The 27,824-nt window shown below is 36.2% G+C and overlaps 1 protein-coding gene across 1 annotated transcript; it reads left to right on the top strand.

Moving 5' to 3' along the window:
* The first annotated feature begins 1,294 nt into the window (after positions 1-1,294).
* On the top strand, positions 1,295-27,741 carry LOC106879628 (developmentally-regulated GTP-binding protein 2). Its single transcript, XM_014929289.3, has 14 exons — positions 1,295-1,962; positions 5,953-6,041; positions 10,034-10,105; positions 11,834-11,923; positions 14,153-14,213; positions 15,039-15,129; positions 16,255-16,327; positions 16,982-17,072; positions 19,132-19,229; positions 20,748-20,824; positions 21,535-21,623; positions 22,472-22,530; positions 25,601-25,654; positions 27,321-27,741. Exons 1-14 carry the CDS (start codon positions 1,899-1,901, stop codon positions 27,405-27,407), a joined length of 1,095 nt encoding a protein of 364 aa, XP_014784775.1. The 5' UTR covers positions 1,295-1,898; the 3' UTR covers positions 27,408-27,741.
* The last annotated feature ends 83 nt before the right edge of the window (positions 27,742-27,824 follow it).

The raw sequence follows: 27,824 nt of genomic DNA, 5'->3' as shown, positions 1-27,824 counted from the left end.
AAAATTTAGCCCAACCCAACCTGACAACAATGTTGACAAAAGATTGTTTTAATATTTTTGTCAGGAGAGAAAGCAATGCTATGACCCATTATTGCGAGGGAGAAAGAGACGAAGGTGCATTCAAATTATAAGCCTAGGCCGAATGCTTGCAGCATTTGGTGCCGTTGTTAAATGGGGTGACTAGTTCATTTTACCTTTCAAGTAAGCCAAAACAAATACTAGAAGGCAGCCAGTCCAACGTTCTTACAGCCTCGCCACGACTCAGAAAAGACGAAAAGTAAAGTTGACTTCGTTGTGATTTGTGTTCAGAAAGTAAAACCCCATCGAGATCAACCTTGCCTTTCATCCCTCAGAGGTCGATAAAATAAAGGGCCAGTTGAGTGCTGAGTTTGATGTAATCGACTAGCCTCCTGCACCACCCACATTTCAGACCTTGTGCTCATAATAAACAATTATTATTTGCACTTTCCTAAATTGACTTTGGTAGCCAAGAACCATCAAGTTACCCACAATTCTAGCCATTAAATTTTTAATTTATTGATATTTATATCAATATTTCTTTCTTTATCTTACTTTTTGCAAATGCATTATTTGGTTTTCTGGAGTCTTTATCTTCTTTCATGTTTTTCTTATGAGTGTTGAGTCCTGAGCTAAAAGAGCGGTGAGGGGAGCGGGAGAAAATATAGTGTGCCAAGTAGAATTACAGATGTTCGTTTTTTCTACTCCAGGCACAAGGCCCGAAATTTTGGGGGAGGGGTCCAGTTGATTAGATCGACTCCAATTCGCAACTGGTACTTAATTTATCGACCCCGAAAAGATGAAAGGCAAAGTCGACCTCGACGGAATTTGAACTCAGAACATAAAGACAGACGAAATACCGTTAAACATTTCGCCCGGCGTGCCAACGTTTCTTATTTCTTTATTGCCCACAAGGGGTTAAACATAGAAGGGACAAACAAGGACAGACAAAGGGATTAAGTTGATTACATCGACTCCAGTACGTAACTGGTACTTAATTTATCGACCTCGAAAGAATGAAAGGCAAAGTCGACCTCGGCGGAATTTGAACTCAGAACGTAACAGCAGATGAAATACCGCTAAGCATTTCGCCCAGAGTACTAACGTTTCTGCCAGCTCGCCGCCTTGAGAGTACAGATGTTCTAACTACATACTACTAATGTGTAATCGCAGACGTGGCGGTGGGCTAAGAAGCTTGCTTCCCAACCATATGGTTCCGGGTTCAGTTCCACTGCATGGCACCTTGGGCAAGTGTTTTTTTTTTACTATAGCCTCAGTTAGACCAAATCCTTATGAGTGGACCGAAACTGAAAGTCCTCAGCACTGCCTGACAACCGCTGTTGGTGTGTTTACACACCCATAATTTAGTAGTTCAGCAAGAGATCGATACAATAAGTATTAGGCAGATAATCGGTCAACGTGTGAGAGAAAATATGCTTCACATCCAAAATTTAAGGAGTAATTGCATACTTAATAATGTCCACCATCATGCAATAGAATTAAAGAGTTGAGTGTGAAGAATTGGCAAATCACTAAAAGTGACAAATACATAGTAATGAATATACACAACTTATATATAACAGTCACAGTAAAATTGCATTAAAGGAATTTTTTTTTCAGTCTTTGGTTTTCAAATTCTATTTCAATAAGCCACTGAATATTTTATCCGGGGTAAAATTTCAAGACGAGCCATAAAATTAGTATCGACCGCATTTCGTGATGAACTTCCGAAATTATTTGCTGCGATGAAATGTCGAAAATAAGTTTTCTTCTTTTTCAGTCTTTTCCATGCGATATCTGTTAATGTCTAGACATTTCTTTTACCATTTTTTAGCCTATAGTGAATAAAATAAAATAAAAAAAAAAGGTGAACCACCAACATGGGTATTTTAGAAAAAATACAAGAAATTGAGCGAGAAATCTCTCGGACTCAAAAAAATAAAGGTAAGTAAAATTTACACACACACGCATACTCGCAGAGACAGAGAGAGAGAGGAAGAGAGAGCCTCATAAACACATTAAGAAATACATGCATATACAACACTGCCTTATGTACACAGGTTATCTTGTATTTTAACTGTGGGAATTAAAAACTTTCTCTGAATAAATATACACCTATGATAGACAAACAACCTCATGTAATTTTCTTGCGGATTAGATTTTAAAGAAGCTGATAACTTTATGTTAATTATTTTTTTGTTACAAATAAGTAATAAAAAGTAACAGATTACTTGTCCGTTTGTATGTGAATATTGATTCTTTTGTACTAGTTGAATTTGTGTAGTTTATATATATATAACGCGATGAAAATATAAAGAACTCTATTCCCGAAGCAAATTTAATGTAATCAAAATTTATCGTATGTATTCTTAACTCAAAATATGCCTCGTTTCTCGAAGAATTCTTTGTTTTTGCCGTAAATGGCTATATTCGATCTCAAGATTCAATAAACGTATAACAAATGATGTCTGTTGAATTTGGAAATATTTCAATTACTGAAAGAAGCAGACGTGTATCCCAGCATGGCCAGTCCACACTGAAACTAATAAGCAAGTGTATAAGCTACAATTCCTCGTCGTCGGCATTTATTAAGTATTTGGCATGTGTGCCATATTTTCTAGATTCAAACACCACCAGAGTAGATTTTATCTTTCATTCCGCTGTGGGTCGATAAAATAAGTACCAGTCATGTTGATTCTGTTCATTGTATCGTTCCCCTAGAAATGTGCGTTGATGTCAGTGTGAGGAAATATCCTTATTGGAACAATTGTCGATTAGAACGGAGAACGGAATGCCTTAAGTAAAATCAACTTAGCTTTCCACCCCCCTGGAATCGATAAAATGAAGTATCTGTCAAGTATCGACCCCCATGGTGTATCCACTCCTACACATTTCTGACCAAGTGTCTATGTTAGAATAATCATTATCATCGTCCGTTTTCCGAGCTGGCATGGGTTAGTTTGATAGGATCCAACAATTTGCTTCAATGTCTCAGTTTTGGCGTAGTTTGTACAATGTGCACTTATTTGTGGCCCCAACACTATAGAGGTCTTGTTTCTAGCAAGACTAAAGAGATCTCCCAACCTTACATCGTCTCTAATAATAATAATCAATCAGATCTCATTCTCTGATGGAAAGTGACTAAAGAATGGATCTCTCATCCACTGTCTGTGTCCTCTCTTATACTCACTTTGTATCCTGAGTTGCTCTGACATTTTGTCATCACCTCTTTCTTCTCAATTACTCCCGCTCAGTCCCATTGGTGTCAGCCTTGCCCTTCATGTACTTTATTGACTTACCCACCTCATAATATGAGCAGACTAGTTGAGCCATTAATGGCGCCTCTACATGGTTACTCAACTTGCTAAAAATCATCGTCAAATTTTCCTCCTAGCAAGAATACATTATCATCCCTGTTACCATCATTATCAACATCATCATCATTATCATTGTCATGATCATCTTCACCATTACCATCATCATCATCAAATTATCACTTTTATTATTTTTAGCTTTATAATTTCTAAGAGGGTGAGCTGGCAGAATTGTTAGCATGTTGGACAAAATACTAGCATTTCTTCTGGCTCTTTATGTTCTGAGTTTCAATTCTGTTGAGGTCAACTACATGCTTCATCCTTTTGGAATTGATAAAATAAAGTACCAGTCAAGTACTGGGTTCAGTTTAAAGCCATTTAAAATGGCAAATTGGCAGAACAGTTTGTGACCAGGCAAAATGCTTAGCAGCATTTCTTCTGTCTTATGTTCTGAGTTCAAATGCCACTGAGGTCAACTTTGTGTTTCAGTTTTTTAGAGTCAATACAATTAAAGTACAAGTCAAGTATTGAGATTGATGTAATTAACTCACCCCTCCCCCAAAATTACTGACCTTGTGCCAATATTTGAAACAATTTAACCCTTTTGTTACCATATTTCTGCTAAAATACACAGTTTTCCGTTCAGTTAATTTAAAAAATAATGAGAAACCTGGTATAATAATTTCACCTTTATTAACATAATATAACATGGAACATAATATAACCTGAAATTTTAATAAGTTTTAATTTTGATCACTTTAAAATCTATAATCTGTAACATTAAGTCAAGGGCAGTTTTGGGTGGTTTGGTATCAAAAGGGTTAAGGCAAAATCATTAAAATGATTTTGAAAAACTTGCGTGGTATTTATTTTTTCTGTCCAGCTCTTTATGTTCTGACTTAAAATCTCACTAAGGTTAAATCTTACTGTATAGAATTAGACAAAGTGGCTGTGTGGTAAGTAGCTTGCTTACCATCCACATGGTTCTGGGTTCAGTTTCACTGCGTGGTACCTTGGGCAAATGTCTTCTACTATAGCCTCAGGCCGACCAAAGCCTTGTGAGTGGATTTGTTAGATGGAAACTGAAAGAAGCCCGTCATACATATATATATATATATATATATATATATATATATATATATATATATATATATGTGTGTCTGTTTGTCCCCCTACCATTGCTTGACAACCCATGGTGATGTCCCTACGTCCCTGTAAATTAACAGTTCAGCAAAAGAGACTGATAGAATAAGTACTAGGCTTACAAAGAATAAGTCCTGGGGTTGATTTGCTCGACTAAAGGCGGTGCTCCAGCATGACTGCAGTCAAATGAAAAACAAATAAAAGAATAAAAAGTACTTGACTTCCTCCTTGTGGATCATGAGCCAATCCACTCAAGGTATTTTGTGTTTTGGGGCCAGGCAGTTTATTCTAACTTAGCTTGGTTCACTTACTTGATGGGAAATTATCTGAGGAATCTTCAGCATTAGACCAAGTTCTAGAGTCTAGTTCCAATGATAAAGCTATATATGAAAGGTGTGTGTATATGTAACAGTTCATTACCTTTAAAATTGTCACACACAGACATCCATCACCAAGTACATGCCTTCCTCAGCAGTTGAAAATTTCCAGAGCATTGAAGAGATGGATTAAAAAGTAAAAATACTTCAAGAAATAGATTGACTTAAGGGATGGCTGTGTGGTTAAGATGTTTGCTTCACAACCATGTGATTTTGGGCTTTGTCCCACTGTGGGGCATCTTGGCTAAATGTCTTCTACTATAGCTCCAGGCCAATTTATGCCATTTAAAAGAATGGAAATTGCAAGAGACTTGTTATATGTTTGTACATGTGTGTGTTTATCTGTGTATGTATGTATATATGTGAGTTATGCATATATTAGCCCAAGCATAGCTTTGTGGTAAGAAGCTTGCTTCCCAACCATATGGTTCTGGGTTCAGTCCCAATATGTGGCACTTTGGGCAAGTGTCTACTATAGTCTCGGGCCGATCAAAGCCTTGTGAGTGGGTTTGGTAGACGGAAACTGAAAGAAACCCGTTGTATATATATATTCATTTAAAACAAGAAAAGAAAATGGAGATTAGGAAGCTAATAATTGTTTATTATTTACAACAAATTGGTCATCTTCACTTACAGCTATTTTAGTTAATACTCATTAAATTTACATTTGTGTGATATGAATATAATTTCATCAGAGGAAAAATGATGTACCTTTGGATGTTATATGTGTGCTTGTGAATTCATTTTAGCAGAATGTGTGTCTTTGTGTCTATGTCTGTCTGCCCACCATCACTTGACAACCAGAGTTGATATGTTTACATCCCCCGTAAGATAGTGGTTTGGCAAAAGAGAGCGATAAAATAAGTACTCGACTAAAAAACCTTTTAAGGCAGTGCTCCAGCATGGCTGCAGTCAAAGGACTACAACAGGCTTCTTTTAGTTTCCATCTACCAAAGAAGACACTTGCCCAAGATGCTACACAGTGGGATTGAACCTGGAACCATGTGGTTGGGAAGCAAACTTCTTAGCACACAGCCACACCTGCGTCTAATGATTATGACTTATAATAAATCTTTTCTCTGTCTGTTTTTTTTCTCTAGCCACCGAATACCATTTGGGTTTACTGAAAGCCAAACTAGCAAAATACCGTCAGCAGTTACTTGAACCATCGGCAAAATCAGCTGCAAGAGTAAGAAATAATGTTTCTTTTCTTTCCTAATTAGTGTTCATTACTTGTTATTGTAGCTCCAGGTCGGCCCTGATTAAGCAGACCAATGATCAAAGACAGAAAATTCATTGTTCACTATCATTTTTTTCTAATATATATTAAGGTGATATATGGCTGCTATTTCTAGCAGTTTCAGTGATATTTTCTCAGACAAGCCCACATACATATATGAGCTTATATATGTGTATGTGTGTGTGTGTGCTTGCAGTTTCCATGTACCAACTTCACACCCAAGACCTTGGGTGGCATGGGGCTGAAGTAGAAAGACACTCATCCATGTGATGCACAATGGAACTGAATCTGAAATCATGTGGCTGTTAAGTGAACCTCTTTACCAGACAGCCATGCCTCTATACTCTACGTAATACACACACACACACATATATATATGTATATGTATATGTATACACACACAATGCATTATGGTGTTAGCTTCTGGATGATATGTATTTGCTATATATATATGTATATATATATATATATCATCATAGTCCTTTAACATCTGTTTTCCATGCTGGCATGGGTTGGACAATTTGACCAGAACTGGCAAGCAGGGAGCTGCACTAGTTTCCAGTCTGATTTGGCTTGCTTTGTATGCCTAGGTGCCCTTCCTAATGCCAACCACTCTCTAGAGTGTGCTTTCTACATGGCACTAGCACAGGTGCTTTTATGTAATGCCAACATGGATGCTACTACATGGCACCAGCACGGGTGCTTTCTACATTGTGCCAGCACTGGTACTTTTTACATAGTTCCAGCACAGAGGTCTTGCAGGCCAATCCTTTTCAGCAAGAGGAAGGTATTTACACTTCTGCTGTGGAGTATCAGTCTCCTTGAGTATAGTAAGGTGCCAGATATTTCAGTCCTTTGTCATCTCCTCTGTAAAGTTCAGTGTCCTTTGTCCCATGTCTTCTTTGGTCTCCCTCTTCCAAGCATTAAACTAATACATGTTAAAACTTGTTCCTCCTGTGTTCTTTTTGTGTTCATTGCTTAAGATATATACATAAATCTCTACTGATTCATGAGAAGCAATAAATTACACAACTCAATACAAATGTAGAGTTTTCTTTAATACATTACAGCTGAAACACTTTGATTTTCAGTACTCCAAGTTGCTCATTTCTGATCATCAGCTGGTAAACCGAGCCTGTTTTCTTTTGAATATTCACTATCTGAGATGAAAGTTTGAAGGAAATGCTTATTGTTATGTTCTTCCATTTAGAAACCTTTGTGAACAGCATGTGTGAAAATGGCTGCTTCAAGCTCACATTTTTGATTTGATTTCTTTTTCTTGTGGTAATGTTATTATAAACGTCACAAACTCCATACAATTGAAGTCATGAAAGTGCATTGCTGTTTAAACAATGTTCCAAAATAATAGTTTTAATTAATGTTTTTAAAAACAATGAGTGTGCATATGGGTGTTTATTTTGCATGCACCTGTACAGATGCATACATATAGACATATGTACATTCATAGACACACATATATGAACAGAATTATGTATTCATGTCATCGTTGCTGTGGCTGCCCTCAAGGTCAAGGATGATGATCTTTGTTTTTACATAAACACACACACATATATATATACTCACATATAGACACATACACATACTCACATATAGACATGCACACTCATATACATATTAAATATATATATCAATAAAATTTATTAAATATTTTGAAAATCAACATTTTTTCCCCCTCTGAACCAGAACAAAATTCAATGAGGTTTTTTTTGGATGAAAAATTCTTAACTACGTGCATTAACAGTTTGTTTCTTTCATTCAAACTATTGGTGCCTTGAACTAAAATTCTCAGTTTTGCGCTCAAACAAAGGTCACACTGCATCTTTGACCTGAAGCTACCATTCCCATAAAGTTGCACATATCTACAACAGACTAGGTAATTTTGAATTCATGAGGACTTGTCTAATGAAAAAACCATATGAACATTGGCAGTGAATATTCAAAAGAAAACCAGGCTTGGTTTACCAGCTGATAATCAGAAACGAGAAACTTGGAGTACTGGTAATTGCAGACTTTCAGTTATAATGCATGTATATGTATGTATATATGTGTGTGTATGTCTGTGTGTGTGTGCATGCATATTTATGTATGTGTATGTGTGTGTGTGTATATATATATATATATATATATATATATATATATATATATATATATATATATATATATATATATATATATATATATATATATATATATAAAAGAAAGTTTGTGTCTGTGTGTGCATATGTTCCTTGTGCATTTGAAAACCGAGTTGCTGATTTTGATGTATGAGGTATCAAAAGATTCAGTAATCTTTCGGCTACCAAATCAACTTTATTTTCATTTACATATTTTCTACATTATCTCAACAACTAGCCAGCTATAGTTATTTGAGAGACACTGCTCTACAACGACCAGGTTTCATTAGAAAGTGAAAATAGTTTCACACTTTCAATTTGAACCCAAATTACTAAGTGTTGCATTATGAGAGTGGCAATGTGTGAATAATGAAAGTAATGTTTCTCTGAATTATTCACATCTGTACTCTAATAAAGAAAGCTGCTTATCATCTATATGTATAAAAGAGAGTTTGCGTGTGCGTGCGTATGTTTTTTAAGGATTCAAAAACTGAGTTGCTGATTTTGCACTATTGCACTACATTTCTCCACATTTAATTTTCTGTTAATTTCTTTCTTTCTCCTCCTTCTCTTTCTCTAAATTGCCTTTGATGTTAAATCTATTAATGGTTTTTAAAAAAATAACTTGCCAGCATTCCCCTTCATCATATATGCAGTAATCACATTTGGTTAAAATGGTTTATTGATCTGTGTTGTTTCTCTTTTTTTTCCTGACGAGATGACTGCATTGTTTTACATCGTTTTATTCCCTCCGGAATAAGATCAATATTTTCTACGAAACATGCTGGAAGTATAAAGATGTGAATAACACCTGCTTTTAACTCCATTTCTTAATTTATCTATATTAATCAAAAACATTTCACTAAACCCTGAAATTTCTACCTTTATAAGTAAGCTGTAACAAGCTTGGCACTTATGTGAATTTTTACTACCCTGGTAACTATTTATTTTTTCCGTGTTATTTGTACAAATTGAAAAAATACACATACATTTATATATATATATGTGTATATATATATATATATATATATATGTATTCCAGCATGGAAACCGGATGTTAAATGATGATGATGCTGATGATTATATATATATATATGTATATATATGTATATATATATATATATATATATATATATATATATATATATATATATATATATATTTATGTAGAAGACCTTTGGTTTTGGTTATGTATTTGTCTGTATTTTATTTTAATCATTCCCAAAACAGAGTTTGTTTCTGTTTCTAATCCCCATATTCTGATTATGTCTGTTTCTAGATATTTTTTACTTAAATAGTTTCTTTATTTTTAAAGAAATATTTTTTGTTGGAATTGGGACATCAATTAGGAGAAATTACTTTTCCTGGTGTTGGCCAGTAATGTCAGGTTAATATGTTTTTATCTCATAGCTTATTATTATTATTTACTGAAGTCAATTTTGCCTTTCATTTTTTTGGGGGCTGATAAAATAAGTACTAATCAATTACTGGGGTCAATGTAATTGACTACCCCTTCCCCACCCACCAAATTTCAGGCTTTGTGCTTAAAGTAGAAAGAATTATTATTATTATTGTAGAATCATTTGCACACATGGCAAAATGCTTAGTAGCATGTTGTCCATCTTTACATTCTGTGCTCAAATTCTGCCCAGGTCGACTTTGTCTTTCATCCTTTCAGGGTTGATAAATTAAGTACCAGTGAAACTCTGGGGTCGATGTAATCAACTAGTCCCCTCCCCTGAAAGTTCAGGCCTTGCACCTATAACAGAAAGGATTATCATCATCATCATTATTATTATTTTTCAGGGTGAAGGTTTTGATGTTATGAAATCAGGTGATGCTCGGATTGCCCTCATAGGTTTCCCATCAGTTGGAAAGGTAACTTCAAAACTTTTTTAATGCTATTTGATTGATTGTTGATTATTAAGTGTTCTCCTAGGGACATGTATGATTGCGTAGTTAAGAAGCTTGCATGGAAATCACAAGGTTTTCGGTTCATTCCCACTGTGCAGCACCCTGGACAAGTGTCCACTATAGAGCCAGGCTAACCAATGTGAATGAATTTGGTTGACAGATACTGTAGAAGCCCGTTGTGTGTGTGCATGTGTGTGTTTGTGTTTGTCCCTCCACCTACCACTTGACTATTGCTTTGTTTACATCCCCATCACTTAGTGGTTTCTCAAAAGAGGCTGTCAGAATAAGTACCCAAGTTAGAAAATAAGTACTGGGGGTCAGTTTATTTGACTAAACCCTTCAATGCAATGCCCAAGCATGGCCTAAGTGCCATGACTGAAACAAGTAAAAATTAAAAGGTAGCTTTGTTGGGATTTCTGATAGAGATATTTGTATAGTAATGTTGATATTGACCATACTTCCTACTCTCAAATTTCAGTAAATTTACTGTAGGGTAGTTCCTACAACTCCACCTTTGCCATCCTCTCCAAATAGAACTTGAAGAAGTTGATAATGTCTCAGTCAAAGAGGAAAGAATCTATTTCCAGTCTTTCTTTTAATTTTGATCACCATCCAATTTCTTTTGCCACAGCTAGCTTACCCTACCGGGGCTTTTACCCTCATTCGATGCAGCAGCTGCAGACTGGAAGAGGCCTCACAGTAGGCCCCACACAAGATGACTGGATGTACTTATCTTCTGCTTTATTGCAATAACCTTCAAACAGTTGGTCTAGGTTTCCTCCGCTGTGTCAGTTATCCAATTTCTTGCTACCAACACCTTCATTGTATCCTGAGATGGGAGGCTAAGGGGTTGCTAGCACTTGCCCAAAGTGTCACCCCAGTCTACGGATGGAAGGGGTGACTTACTCTCCCTTTCACAGCTTGCCACAGTTGTGGGTGTACTGAATGTTTATATCACTTCATCTCAGTTGGTATTTCATTTATTATTATTATTATTATTATTATTATTATTATTATTATTATTATTATTATTATTATTATTATTATTATTAAGGCAGTGAGGTGATAGAATTGTTAGCACACTAGGCAAAATGCTTAGCAACATTTTTCCCGTCCTTATGTTCTGAGTTCAAATTCTGCTGAGATCAACTTTGCCTTTCATCCTTTCGGGATCAATTAATCAACTAGTCCCTTTCTCCCAAATTTCAGGCCTTGTGCCTTTAGTAGAAAGGATTATTATTACTATAATTATTATTATTTACCTTTCATTCTTTCGTGGTTGATAAAATAAGTACAAGTTGAACATTGGGATTGATGTGATCGACTTAATCTCCTTCCCTTGAAATTGCTGGCCTTGTGCCAAAATTTTAAATCATTATTATTATTATTATTATTATTATTAAGGTGGCAAGCTGGCAAAGTTGTCAACATGCCGGACAGAATTCTTGGCAGCATTTTGTCTGTCTCTACATTCTGACTTCAAATTCCACCAAGGTCAACTTTGCTTTCATCCTTTTGGGGTCAGTGAAATAAATACCGGTCAAACACTGGGTTTGATGTAATCAATTTATCCCTTTCTCCCCAAAAAATTGCTGACTTTGTCAAAAATTTGAAACCATTAACATTGTTGTTTGTTCTTCCTGTGATAACTCTTGCATTTGATTCTTTTTTTTTTTTTAACCTCTCATCCAGTCAACAATTCTAAATATTTTAACCAAAACTCACAGTGAATCTGCTTCCTATGAATTCACCACATTGACATGTATTCCTGGTGTTATTGAGGTAAGTTAAACATATCTTTTGACAACCCACAATCAGTTTATTTCTGTCCTTCCTTAGCACATTTTACTAATGTCTCATAACACATCAACTTGTTGAGCCAGTATTGATGCTAGTCAGTGCTGGCCTTTTCACAAAATGCTCAGACCTACCAGTGATATGATTCTAGTTTTAGTACATCAGAGGATACAAGCAAGAGCTTGCCCCTTCCCATTGTTGGAAAGACTGTTTGTCTACTTGAGTAACTTTCCAAGCAACCCTTAACCATAATTTAGATCCTTAATGGGCTAACAACAAATGTATTGTAATGCATTTTTGTCCTTTCTGTTAATTCTCTTGCCTACAACATTTTTAAGATAATGCAGTCTTAGATGTATTATGTTTGAAAAAACAAGGTCAGAATTAAAACATCTCTGAGTTAAGATCTGCAGATCGCAACTGGCCTAGGGCTAAACAACAGGCTGACCAAGCATTCCTCTGATATGGATAATGAGTGCTGGGTGGAAAAACCACTGTATTGTATTTGAGCAAAACACACATCTCTGCTTATTTTAGTTTGTGTAACCAACGATAAAAAGAGGTTAATTTCTCTAGGTCAGTGTTTCTCAGCCATTTTTTGCCTGTGGACCCTTTTGATTCTTATTTTACTTGGCTGGACCCCTATAGCCATTCAATGTTTAAAGAAAAATTATATATTTTTATAATTGAATATTATTAGGAATTGTATAAAAAGAAATTGTTAAAATATTTTGTGTATTGTAGAAATATATAACCAATTTATTACCGATAAATTTTAAAAGCAAAATCTTGTATGGATCCTGGTTGAGAACCACTGCTCTAGATTATGGTAAAGTCTGGTGCCAAAGTATTCAGAGGTCTAGGCTGGTCCTAAAATGTATACCTCCTTTTCCAATATTTTTTCTACAAATTCCTCCAGCCATCATCCTCTTTAAACCAACTTACAAATGTATATTAACGAGATAACTTGATGTCTGGCATGTAGCACAGCATGCACCTATACTGACATTGTTGATTTGATGGAGCGTGTAAGCTAATGTGCAACACAGACGTTTGATCACTATAAACAAATCATCTATGCAGGTTATTCAGCAAAAGTTGTGGAACTCTCATCATGTCAATGAGAAAATGTGTTCTCTGATGAAATTTGAAATGTTTCATGGCAAATAATGTGACAGCTCATCACAGTTCAAGGCCCCCCTAGTTTTCTTTGTTGCACGCCCACCACTGTACCTCACCCTCTACTCTTTCTTCCTTGGTTCCACCTTACCTGCCTTCTCAGTTACTAAGTTTACAATTTTATCTTTTACTTGTTTCAGTCATTAGACTGGCCATGCTTATTTTCTTTTTCAGCCTGGTACTTCATCTATGTCTCTTTTGCCAAACCATTAAGTTACAGGGGCATAAAGATACCAGCACTGGTTGCCAAGCAGTGGGTGGGGGGACAAACTTAGATACAAAGGCACATCATCATCATCATCATCATCATTTAATACATATATACGATGGGTTTCTTGCAGTTTCCGTCTACCAGATCCACTCACAAGGCTTTGGTCACCCCAAGGCTATTGTAGAAGACACATGCCTAAAGTGCCACACAGTGGGACTGAACCCAGAACCATGTGGTTGGGAAGCAAGCTTCTTACCACATAATCATGCCTGAAGAAATTTTGTATAAGTTGTTCAGAATTTGTGTGGTACCCCTCAGATTTAACTGCTCTGAGCTATTGCCTTGTTTGCCTCAGTGTGTAGAGCAGCACTGACCTTTTCTGGTTACAGATGATTGATTAGAAGTAGGAACAGCAATCAAGTGTAAAAACTGTCATTCTGCTACAAATACTTGTCCCACCTGCACAGGTATGGAATGTGTTTTAACAGGATTGAAACCAAATATATTGTTTAACCCCAAGTGAGTCTTAATTCAGCAGACCTAAAATCAAAGGTATTCCAGTAAAGATCATCACATCTGTTATTCAGACAATATTTCTGGGCCTACATTATCCAATGCATCCTTATTTAAGAAGATAAACCTAAACTTGAGAGAGATTTGACTGTTATTTCTAGCAGGTCGAATGACTTTATAGAGATTCCTTTGTATCTTCTTCATTCAGGTGTTTTACTTTTCCTGCCAAATTTCCACAATGTAACGCTTCAAGCAATATAAGCTGTAATGTCTAAGTTGGTGCATTAAATTGTAAAACTCTTTATTTTCAGTACAATGGAGCAAATATCCAACTTTTAGATTTACCTGGTATTATTGAAGGAGCCGCACAAGGTATGTTGTTGTTTTGTTGCTGTGTTTGCTTGACCATTTGTGGTACCACTAGTAAAAAAATGTAGTCTGTGAGAGGATATGCTGGTATATTGTCACATCTTTGTTATCAATTGTGGTACTGCTAGAGAAATTATGGTCTGTGAGAGGATGTAGAAATTTTTGTTTTGACTCTGAATAGGTTTGATTGAGGTTAGCCACTGATTTTAAGCTTACGGTGGCAGGGCTGGTAGAATTGATGAAATCAGTAGGAGAGAGATAATTAATATTTTTCATGGTTTATTCAGGGAAGAGAGACTAGTGCACATGTCCCCAACCAAAGCCTCATGAATGGATTTGGTAGATGGAAACTGAAAGAAGCCCGTGAATATATATATATATATATATATATTTGAGTGTCTGTGTTTGTACTCCACCGATGTTAACCGATGTTGGTGTGTTTAGCAGTTTGGCAAAAGTGACTCTTAGAATAAGTACCGGGCTTACAAAGAATAAGTTCTGGAGTCGATTTGTTTGACTAAAAGGTGATGCTCCAGCAGAGTTGGGCAGTTTGAGCATAAAACAGATAGATTATCTCAGCCGGATATGGCCAGTTTAAATGCTAAATAATAATTATTTTTAATTGATATTTCCTATTGTGTCACAGACATCAGGTTTCTTTTTGCATTTGATTATTTCTAATCAACAAAAGTATCAATCAATTGGTGATTAACTATAATGTTATATATTCGTGACCTCTATATGTGTATGTTTTTGTGTGTGTGTAAATTAGTTTTTAATGTAAATTAATTCATTATTTTTGTTTCTGCTTGTGTGTCACCTATGCAGGTAGAGGTCGAGGTCGACAGGTAATTGCTGTTGCCAGGACAGCAGATCTTGTTGTCATAATGTTGGATGCTACCAAAGGAGATATTCAAAGGTAAAAATTATATGTGTGTGTAATTTGTTGGTATATTTCAAACTACATAAGGCAGTGAGCTGGCAGAATTGTTAGCATGTGGGCAAAATGCTAAGCAGCATTTTGTCAGTTTTCATGGTCTGAGTTCAAATTCCACCAAGGTTGACTTTACCTTTCATCCTTTCGGAGTTGATAAAATAAGTACCAAGGGAACACGGGGATCAATATAATTGATTTACTCCTCCCTCGAAATTACTGGCCATGTGCCACACTTTGAAGCCAATACTTCAAATAACATGTTTGTATTGTGTGTATTAGATGTTTGTATGTAAATATAGTTACGACAAAGTAAGTTTTAATGTTAAATTGTACATATAAAGAGGAGAGATAGAGGCAGGTAGACACATACAGAGAGAGAAGTGTGAGGGAGGGATAAATAGGAGATAGGCAATTTTTCCAGAATAACCTTTACATAGACACACCATCCATCCATCAAGCAAGCAAGCAACTGACCAAACGACCAACCAACAACCTACACAATCAATACAACATATATACATGTGATCTATCTATTATCCTTCTTATTTCCTGTATATGTCTGTTCTCTTTCACCTTCTTCACATGTATGGTTTAGCATTAAAACTTTAACAAGATTCATTTTGCTATATCTTCATATCTTCTTTGCTATTTTATTCCCTTGTCTTGTCATATTACTACCTATAATATGCATTTGTGTCTATATGTACATCTCTTGGTACTGTTTCATTATTAACCCACATAGCACCACACAGCAGACCTGAAATGTCAGCTTTTCATTGACTCTTTTCACATGACCATGCATGAACTGCCATCTTTTCATTGATCCTTTGACACAACTAAATATTGATTATACATGTAAATATGAAGATTAGAAGCACTACATGTTTTCAGTGCCATGTGCTTGTTTTTCATGACAAATGAAACAAAAATAAATGAGTATGTGAAATGTATGTGAAAACAGCATCATCATCATCATCCTCATTGTCATCACCATCACCATCGCCACCTTCCTCCTCATCCCACCTTCTCTTTATTTCCTTCCACCTCTTCTTCCACCATTTCTAATGACTACTTTTTTCATGTATATGTTAATTTGTTTTTATGCAGGGAACTTCTAGAAAATGAACTTGAGTCTGTAGGAATCCGATTGAACCGAAAGAAACCTAATATATATTTCAAAGTAAGTGCCACATTACCATTTTCTCTGTTGTGCTGAATTCTTTGTTTCTTTAGTATTTCTTGAAAGACTCATTAATGTCACAATAGATGAGCTACAGTTTACTGATAGATTAGAGACATAGTGCCTATTGATGCAATCATCATCATCACCATCATCAGTATTTTATTGATTACACGTGAAGTGGGTGATAGAATCAGTGGGGCACAGTGGGAAATATCTTGCAATGTTTAGTTATTTTTCTTCACAGTCAATTACACCGTGTAACACGATTTTGGTCCTTAGTGTGCATGCACAGCAGAGTTCAAGATCAATCTTGCCAAGCAGCTTCATACTGCATGCTTTAACTTTGTTACTATGGCAACAGTCCGGATACTTATTAATCAGACCTCATATTTATGTGTTATGTCTCTTTGTTTTGACTTCATGTGATAGTTGTAAACAAGTGTTGCCATCATGCAATTGGTTTCCTTTGTTGTCGGTCTTCTGTAAGTACATGTTTGAGCAAGGAAATAAGTGAATATTGATGACCGGAAGGTTATCTGGCCATAGAAAATCTGCCTCACTGAAATCTGTCTGATCCATGCTAAAACGGAAAAGCGGAGATGTTAAAACAATGACGATATGCTAAATTTTTGTTTTCCATTATATTTTCAGCAAAAGAAAGGTGGTGGTATTTCTTTCAACTCTACAGTGCCTCTAACAAAAATCAACGAAAAAATGGTGCAATTAATTTTGCATGAATATAGTATCCTTTTTTTAAAATATATTATCGGAAAAAAAATGTTATTACTTCTAATACTCCTTAATTAATGATCTCAAGTTTATTACAATATTCTTCTGTTATTTTTACTAGCAGGCGTACCCGGCGTTGCCTGGGTTTGTTAGTTTGGAAAGGCTCTGAAACTAATAAAGTGATTAACACCCCCGCTCCCTTAAACACCTTTCACACTTTATGGCAAGACTGACACCTAAGTAACTCTTAAAGGGAACTGCATGTGTAATATTATGATAACAATCAAGTGAAAAAATAAAGCAACAAAAATTGTATCAGCAATAATGTAGGACTGAAATATGGTGTCAGTACAGCAAGTCTACAAAACTTCCTTATAAACAACATTTTTACTTTTCCCCTGGGGGTTGAAGGCATGTAAACTGTTCCTATAACCCACTCTTGAGCAGCCAACGTACAGTTGATCATGTGAAAAGTATGGTTTGGCTAAGTAAAGTCCAATAACAGACAGCAACTGCCCCTGGGACTTATTAATGGACATGATGTAACTGAGTTGAATTGGAAACTGCACTCTGCGGAATGTGAACGTTAAGTCAGCAGCCGAAGGCAGAAGGGGTATTCGCGGTATGAAGACATCTTGACCTTTACCGCAGATGGCCATCATCGTTGCTTCAATGACATTGGGAAGTAATTTTGTGATAACAAGGCGTGTACCGTTGCACAATGTCGGTGGATTTAAATTCCTTATCAACATAACAGGGCTACCTACTTTAAGAGTAAGAATATGTGGAGGTACACCTGAAGGCTCCAAGGAATTCAAAAATTCAGTGGGTTAATCAACAACCTCATCCTGATTGGGAATGGTGTCTACTGATTTATAGACTTTCACATCCCCAGGCAAATGCAGTAAGAGGCTGTTCTTGATTGCACTGGCTGCAACGTTTTTAGAAGCCAAAATGGCTCTTTGGCAAAATCCAATCTAGATCTCCATTGTGGACTTCTAGGCCTGGGACTGCTAGTTACTCCCGCCGTTTACCCACGCTGTAATGCGCTTCCTCATGCCATTTACCTGCAAGGTGGTGGAAATTTTTACCATTAGTAACATTCGCCTACACACCCTCAAACACCTACATACACACACATACCCAAACTTGAACTGAGAGCTATGGCTACTCGCCGTTTACCTGCGCCGAAATATGGTTCCTCACTCCGTTTACCTGCAAGAGGGTGTAATTGTTGCCCATTTCTAACATCCGCCCACACACCCACCTACATACTCATGCATATGCAAACATAAGCTGAGAGTCATAGTTACTCCCACCGTTTACCTGCGCCAGACTGTGGTTCCTCCCCCTGTTTACCCGTGCCGAACTATGGTTCCTCACTTCGTTTACCTGCAAGAGGGTGTTATTTTTGCCCATTAGTAACATTCGCTCACATACCTTCAAACACACATACGCATATGCAAACTTGAGATGAGAGTTATAGTTACTCCATCTATTCACCCACACCCAAATATTATTCCTCGTTATACTTAAAACCTCCCCAGACACATAAGCAATGTGCATGTGAAGTTTAAGAAAAATCGGTTGAGCTGTTTTGGCACAAAACGGGGACATACCGATACATACACACACACACATTTTCAGTTTTAATATGTAAGATATTTTGAATCTGTCATTATTTATAAATGTTGTTTAACTCTTGGTCAGTTTTGATCAGAAAATAATGTCTACTTATTAACACTTGCAAACTCAACAGTACTCTGGCCTACTCAGGCCAGAAGAAAGTTAGTGCCATCAAACTTCATTGAGTGTGTGTGTATATACGTTTATATATGTGTGTATTTATTGCACATATATAAGGAAAGTTTACATATGAAGAGACACTGTTCAAACCCTCAAAGTTGCTACAAATGCCAGCCTTCATAATCTCTAATGATCTCCCATGTGCAACCTTCTAAAACTGCAGTTGTTTTTCCCTGGAGCAGAGAAGGCATGTAGTGTAGTATTTCGGGTATTCGGTTTATGATCGTAGAGTCATGAATTTCTTTCCTTCTTTAACGACATTCCAGAAATATTTAATTGTGAAGTTCTTTTCAGAGAAGATTGTAATTCAGATGAATTAGTTGATGTCATCCTAGGAAACCGTATATATATGCCGTGTTTGTATGTAAGTATATATGTTCTACACACACACACACAGGTACAAACACATATTTTACAGCAAATATACTTTTTATGTTCAGAGTCTATTTTATCTCATATTATAGAAAGTTGGGTTTATTTTTTTGTTTAGAGAATACATTCTAAGCACTTCCACATAAGATCTTAAACAAACTATAGGTTTATTTTCTCCTGAATGAGCTGGGTGTGGACAGGAATTTTCAGATAGAATGTTATTAATCATTTAGGAGAATTTCATTTTCCTTTTAAAGCTATATAGTATTAGTAATTGCAAGTGCAGTATAGTTGAATAGTCAAGAAGTTCTGGGAACTGGAAGGTCCTGTGTACAATCCAGCTGTCAACAACTTTGTTTACATTGGTTATGACCTTGTAATTTTTAAATGTTTTTATTTTCATAACCAAGTTTAGCCCCAGGTCAACCCCAATCCAGTAGACACTTATAATCAAGTGTTCCAACCATGATCATCTTATCTATTCCTATATTGAAGTAAAATACAACTCTTGTTTTGACTTTTCTTGCCAAAATTTATCAGTTCACAAATCTGTTGGAGCAAATGGAATTAGAACAAAATTACCCAAACTTTTTTGCTGCTGTTCTCAGTTTTCACTTGTGAGCAAGAATTCACGAGCTGCTCTGTTAACATATTTTCATAGCTCTGCTCAGCCCTCTTATCTCTTCTCACTTTTAGTGTCTTTGATATCTCTGCTTATTTCTTCCATCCTTAACTAGACACTTGTGGACTTCTTATGATCCATTTGTTTTCTCTAACAGTGGATTATTTTCTCAGTTTGGGGTGGTTAAAAATGGTGTCCCACTACAATCTTGTTGAGAAAAGTATTCATCATATTCATAGAGATCTGTGTGTATATGAGCATGTAAAAACAGAGAGAGAGAGAGAACTCTATGAATATGATAAAAATACTTTTCTCAACAGGATTGCAATGGGACACCACTTTTAACCACTTCAAAATATCTCACACACACACACACACACACACACACGTGATGATGACATCTGATTTTTTTTGAGAGTTGAATAAATAGTGTTAACCAAATTAAAATCAATTACTAATGATCTGACAAAACACAAGTACCAAAACATCTTATTTCCTTGCTAACCTCTTCTCTCATATATGTGTGTGTGTATATGAGGGATAGAATAGCCAGGGCAAATATATGCAGGTGCAATGCATACACACACACATCAAATTATATACACAACTGAAAGAGTTACTAATAGTTTCATGCTATATGATACTTGAAAGGCATGTTTATAAAATACACCATGTATCTTAAAGCAATCTTTCAGGCTCCGTTTATGCATTATATAGTAGTCAGGGTAAAATGTACACATACAATACACATTCATTCAAGCCTATGAACATCTGTATATATGCAAGATAAAATGTATACAAATCACACACACATACATATGTAGGTATGTACATATGTACATACATGCAATACTCATTTTAATGTTTCTTGTGAATAATATTTGACAGGTCTATAACAAAATTGATCAAATATCAATTGAAGAGGTTGATCGACTTGCTCATAAGCCTTACACAGTTGTGGTCAGGTAAGAAAGAAACGTACATATCATTTCTTAGTTTGTTAATTCATCTAGAAATGTTGGAGATACACACATATACACACATGCATGCGTGCATGTGTGCGCACACACACCTGTAGTGTGTACATATATATGTATTTGTGTATGTGCATGTTTGTATAGTGTTGACTGTTGGAAACGGATGTAATGGATGATGATGATGACAAAAGAAAAAGTACTCAGTACCACAGTAGAGATTGATAATATTTTATTATTTTGGTTGACTCAGTCTCTTCCTGCTTTAAGATTCACCTGCAGGTGCAGAAGGTCATCAGCCAAGTTTTTATATATATGTGTGTGTATATATGTATGTGCATGTATATATATATGTGTGTGTGTGTGTGTATGTGAATATGTATAAATGCATGTATATGTGTAAATGTATATGTCTGTCTGTCTCTTTCACTCTCACATGCACATACATATCCAGTTATACTCTCACTTTCCAAAATTACCCTTAACTTACCCTCTATTTTGCTTTCTCTTTCCCTCTTCCTCTCCCTTTTTTCTGTTGTCACTCCTGTTACCCTTCTCTCCTTTTTCTGTCACTTTCTCCTCTTTCTTTACAGACACCTGTACCCTCTCATCTCTACTTCTTTCTCCTCACAGTCTCTACACTCCTATGTTATTACATCTACTACATTCAACTGTCACCTTTCTGTTCCATTCTATTCCAGCTGTAATATGAAGTTAAATCTTGACTATTTACTGGAGTGTCTTTGGGAACATCTGGCCTTAGTTCGAGTTTATACGAAAAAGAGGGGAGGTAAGTACTGTAGTACTTGTTCCTCGTTTTCTTTGCTTTTGTTTTTGTTTTAAACAAGCGACATGTGTGGAAGGGATGTTGGTATTCGTTGAAAACTTAGAAGTTGTGTTGTTTATGACGATTGTGATGATGACAGCAGTAGCGTTTACTCATATGTTCTGGATTGCATCTGAAAAAAGACTTATTAGCAAAGACTCTGTTTCACCAACACAGTACTACTACCATTGACTTACAGATGTGTTTTGGTTCTTTTGTTGGCCTCTCCTGTACTGCAACTTCAACGCCCTCTGTTCCTGTTCAGTCAGTGACACACCACCTTTGCCTTAGCCTCTTCTATGCTGCTTCTCCTATAACCTGTTATCATCATCATCATCATCATCATCATCATCATCATCATCATTGTCATTATCATTTATTGTCTGTTTTCCATGCTGGCATAGGTTGGACAGTTTGACAGGAACTGGCTAGGCCAGGGGCTGCACCAGATCCCATAGTCTGTTTTGGTTTGGGTTCTACATCTGGATGCCCTTCCTAATGCCAACTACTCCACAGAGTGTACTGGGTGCTTTTTATGTGACGTCATCACCTGTGCCTTTTAGGTGGTACCGGCACCAGTACTTTTTACAAAACACCAACATTCACACTGGCCTTTTCTCAGGGTCAAGTTGTGGCTAAAACAACACCACCAACAACAATTTTGTTATCTAATTACACTAGTTACCAAGGAAGCGAGAAGTTGTGACAATCATTCCTTTCTAAAGATTTCCATCCAGAAAATGAAATGACATTAACAGTGGCTGTTACTACTTATATCCTATTTGTTTATTCATGTATTATTTATATTTCAGAAAGTCCTGATTTCGATGGAGGCTTGATATTAAGAAAAGGTTGCCTTGTTGAACATGTGGTATGTAGAGAATTATCTGTTATCTTGTTTCAGTCATTAGACTGCAGCCATGCTGGGGCACCACCTTGAGGAATTTTATTGAACTAATCAACCCCAGTACTTATTTTATTTTTAAATCTGGTACTTATGTCCCTTTTGCTGAACTGCTAAGTTACGGGGACAAAAACACACTGACACTGATTGTCAAGTGGTGGTGGTGGTGGTGGTGGTGAACAAGCACAGAGACAGACACACACACACACACACCATCATCATCTCCTCTCCATGATAGCATGGGTTGGCCGGCTTGACATGGTGCTGGCTAGCTGGGAACTGTCCAGACTCCGTCTGTTGTGGCATGGTTTCTATGGCTGGATGCCCTTCACGGCTTCTTTCAGTTTCCATCTACTAAATCTGCTCACAAGCTTTGGTTGGCCTTAGGCTATAGTAGAAGACACTTGCCTAAGTTACCATGCAGTGGACTGAACCTGGAACCATGTGGTTGAGAAGCAAACTTCTTACCACACAGCCATGCCTATCTTCTGTTATATGAAAGAAAGGAGAAAAGGTGTTACATGATTTGTATTTAATTCAATACAATGATTTTTTTTTTATGGGCGTCAAGACTGGTGCCTTGAAATTATTCTAAGACTGGAGACCTGACTCAAATACTTTTAGTTGCAGTGGAATCTGCTAAAGGTGTGGGTGTGTTAAATTGGACAATATATTGAATCTCCGACTTTAGTTTGGCTTTGACATACAATTAATTAGGGATACTAATTAAATATAACATTAATTGAATTAGATATGACATTAATTAATTGATATAAAATTAATTGGAGATAGGAAAGTAACAGATCTGTAAAAAAATTGCTTAAGATGGAGATCCGAAAACGAAGGTGCCACGTAAAAAGCATCAGTGTGGGTGCTGGTGCCACATAAAAAGTATTGGTGCTGGTGCCATGTAAAAAGCGCTGGTGATGGTGTTACATAAAAAGCACTCAGTACACTTTATGGATTGGTTGGAGTTAGGGCAGGCATCCTGCCCTAGAAACCAAGACAAAACAGATTATGGAACCTAGTGTGGCCCCTGGCCTTGCCAGTTGCTGTCAAGCCATCCAACCCATGCCAGCATGGAAAATGGATGTTAAATGTTGATGATGATTACTTAACAAAGAAACCATTATATTCACAGAAACATGGATAAATTGATGTAAGTCACTGTACCTCCTGTTTCTGCAAAACAAAAGCATAAACTTATGTTATCTGTTGATAATATTGACCTGTATTGATCACAACTGGTTAAACCAGCCTGGGACACCCTCTACGAGCCAATGGGAGAGCTTTTATATGGTTGTATGATCTGCGAGTAATAGCAGTTGACTCTCCCTCTTGTTACATACTACCATTTAAAAACAAAAGAGTCACATTGAATAATGTAATTTAGTTGTACAATCTCTGAATAAAAGATAGGATGGCATGGTCATGGCCAGAGCATCTTTGATCACAGTTCTGTTGAATTTGGGTTGACCTGGTGTTAAATAACATCACCCACTACTAGTGTTCTCAAATTATTTATCAATGTGTGTGTACGTATATATATATATATATATATATATATATATATATATATATATTTGAAGAAAAGCAACAAAAATTCAATAGGTTATAGCAGTACGTACGTTTCGTACAAACTTCATTTATTCATGTAGTGAGAACACTACATAAAATGTACAATGAAAACGTACTCCTTTACATTTTCATAGTACATTTTATGTAGTGTTCTCACTACATGAATAAATGGAGCTTGTACGAAACGTACGTACTGCTATAACCTATTGAATTTTTGTTGCTTTTCTTCAAATTTTATTCACCAAATCTCTTGATTTTATTTTGGTTTTTACCCTACCAAATTCTGGTGCCTCAAACATTTTAAGTACCACATTTAATCTTTTGATTAAATCTATGTTATTATTATATATATGTGTGTGTATATATATATATATATATATATATATATATATATATCTATATATCTATATATGTTTTTGTATCAAAACAGAAAAGTCCTCAGTGCATGACTATTTTAGGAATGTGTAGACTATTTTCTCTTACCCAAAGGTTTCATGCCATTGACTGTATTCGTGACCCAAACCAAAAGAGACTGATTCCATAAAACATTTAGATATACAGTTATATTTGCCTGTCTGTCTATATCAAGGCATGTGGCTTAGTGGTTCTAGTGCTTGACTCATGCACAAGGTTGTGGGTTCAGTTCCTGAACCATGCAGTGTCTTGCATCCTTGAGGAAGGCTCTTCATTTTACAGTTTTTTTTGGTCTTCTCAGTTAAAAATGAGTACCAGCAAAGATGTTGGTGCAGCCCTCACCCTCCATCTGTCACATCCTGAATATGCTGAGTCAGTTGTGAAAAGCTGAGAAGGCATCTATGTATGCTCGCAATTACTGTGACTCTTAATGCAATTAGCAAAATCACAGTGCACATTACCAAGCCATGCCATTCGCAAGAAATGGCTAGCTGCATGTGTGTGTGTGTGCATGCACAGAGATTTATATATATATACTTGCTTTTTCTTCCATCACCTGTATTTGTCTTTTGTTTTCTGTAAATTTGAACTATATATGTATGTGTGTGTATATATATATATGTGTGTGTGTGTATATATATATATATATATATATATATATATATATATAGATGTTAGTTTTTATGTTCAGTTATATGAAAAATAATCTGATGGTTACTCTGTACTTTTGTATAGAGTGACCCACCTGACGATGGCTTACCTGGCCCAAACTTCGAAGTCACTATCAACATTTTTGTATTATATATATATATATATATATATATATATACTATGTTTAGTTTTTTTAACTCTATTCTATACCTTCTGGTTGATGGAGAGTATATCCTGCTGGACATTGACCAAAGCTTATTCTGTTAACTCATTTGCGGCCATATGGAAGCACTCCACCTTTGTTATTTTAAAAAACAGAGCTAGTGATGTAAAATGTTCCTATTTTGAGGAATTTTCATGTTATTTTTATTACATTTTGTTTTTGTTGTTGCAGTGTCACTCCATCCACAGATCCTTGGTTAATACATTCAAATATGCTTTAGTATGGGTAAGTCATCACCTGTTGTCTTTTACTCTTTATGTTTATATTTGATGTACGATAAGCAAGCCCTGTCATTTATCAAGTGAAATAAATAATTTTGTCTTGGAATCAGTTAATAGGAGATGTCTAACATTTTTGACTGGATTCTTCATTGAAATGATATCAAATGCCCAACAAAAACCCTCGCTCCTCTTCTCGTTCCCCATAATAAAATACTATTTTCCAACATACACCATCATTAGTTTCCTAGGATTCTCCTGTTTCATTTGGCAATCTGAGTAAAAGAGGATTAATCCTTTAGACTTATCTCTGGACACCATGAGTTGTTCTGTCACCTTCAACAAGGGACATAACTATGTATGCTTCAGTCTAACAAAAACTGTGAGTCTGCACACAATCCATTTTATACATCACATCATCATTTTCATTTTACATCAAATCACACTTTGCCTTCTTAAATAAGGAAAATACACATTGAATAATAAATCCTAGAAACATCGAAATCGGATTATCTTTGGTTGCAAGTCTACTCAATCAGTATTTACCTAGGGCTAAACAACTTTAAATTTAGGGTTAAACAACTTTAAAATGCTTCAGCTGGTGAAACTCATCAGTTTACAAATTTCTTCCTCCACTCTCTTTGGAGGTTTCACAGAATATGAACACATTAGTCTCTGATCCAGTAAATCTACGATTCAGATGCATTCTAGCCATGACCATTCTGTCTTAAAAGTATACAGGACCACATTATCTAGTGTGTTTGTCTTTTTCTGTTGTTAACACTTAGGTGTGATTTGTGTGAGATATGTGTTACTTCCCGCAGGTTGAGTGTGACTGCATTCAGTCTTTCTCATTGGTAGAATGAAGATATTGTGAATGAGAGGTGTCAGTCACCACAACTACTTAAGGGGCTTGTCACTCATGTTTGATTGCGCAACTACACATGTAGGTGCAGGCCAGAGCCTTCTCCCTGCCATCAATATATACATGAGGAAAGGCCACAGTTGTGGGCTGATACACCTTGGCACCATAGGGGTTTTATAGTGTTTGTGTTTGGATGCAAAGAGTATCAATACCACAAGGTATCTTTCCTGACCTGCTCACACTTTCAGCCAGTCTGCTACCTTGGATTTATCATTTACTTGTTTCAGTAATTGGGCTGTGGCCATGCTGGGGCACTGCCTTCAATGGTTTCAGTTAAACAGATTGTCCTCAGTACATACTTTATTATTTTCAAGTCTAGTACTTATTTTATCAGTTCTTTTGCTGAACTGCTAAGTTATGGGAATATAGGCAAACAAGAACCAATTGTCAAATAGTGGTGGTGATGGAGGAACAAATGCAGACACGCACACACACACATGCACATATATACAATGGGTTTCCACGCAGTTTCCATATACAAAATTTACTCACAAAGCAATTAGTCAGCCCAGAGCTGTAGTAGAAGACACTAGTCCGAAGTTCTGGTTACTTTTTTCTATCAACCCCTGAAAGGATCAAAGGCAAAGTCGACTTTGGCAGGATTTGAACACAGAGCATGCTTAGAATCAGATCAAATACCATTAGGCATTCTATCTCACATTCTAAAGACTCTGCTGAATTTGTTTTAATCAATCCCGGCTGTAAAGAACTAACCAAGATGCCTGTACTTCTTCTTCTCTACTTGCAGGGTTCCAGTGTAAAGTACAGTCCTCAGAGAGTTGGAATCCAACACCAGATGCACCATGATGATGTGATTCAAATTGTGAAAAAATGAACAGAGACTTTCCATGCAGTTCTTGTTGTTGTTGTTATTGTCGCTGTTCGGCTTCTCACTTGCTCTCTTTCTTTCCTTCTTTCTCTCTTCCTTCGCTGTGCAAATATAAAAAGATAAAAATAAAAGACAAGAACAATAATCCCTTTAATCCCTGGAACTTCTCTGTTTCAGGATACAGGACTGCGATAGTCTTTTTTTTTTTTTTTAAGGTGACTTTTGTGTCACTTTGAGCTCCTCTCCTACTACTACTACTACTACTACTACTACTACTAATGATAATAAGGATGATGCAAGCAATGCAATGAAAAAGAAAATACAAAACCTGTTTCTACTGGTTTGCTTTCTCTTCATTATTTCCCATCTCTCTTTTGCTCTCTCTTTTTCCTATCTTTTCCTCTCTCTCTCTCTCTCTCTCTA

This window comes from Octopus bimaculoides, chromosome 16 (assembly GCF_046866305.1).
Source record: "Octopus bimaculoides isolate indiv1 chromosome 16, ASM4686630v1, whole genome shotgun sequence".
Classification (NCBI taxonomy): domain Eukaryota; kingdom Metazoa; phylum Mollusca; class Cephalopoda; order Octopoda; family Octopodidae; genus Octopus; species Octopus bimaculoides.
Note: the sequence above shows the minus strand (reverse complement) of the source record. Positions and strands in the feature narration are given on the sequence as shown.

Bases quoted from the DNA above. Each gene is read 5' to 3' on its own strand.
- LOC106879628 (XM_014929289.3), top strand. From the start codon at position 1,899: ATGGGTATTTTAGAAAAAATACAAGAAATTGAGCGAGAAATCTCTCGG. The intron at 11,924-14,152 runs GTAAGTTAAACA...CTTTATTTTCAG, and splicing joins GTATTCCTGGTGTTATTGAG to TACAATGGAGCAAATATCCA. The intron at 19,230-20,747 runs GTAAGTATATAT...AATATTTGACAG, and splicing joins TATATATGCCGTGTTTGTAT to GTCTATAACAAAATTGATCA.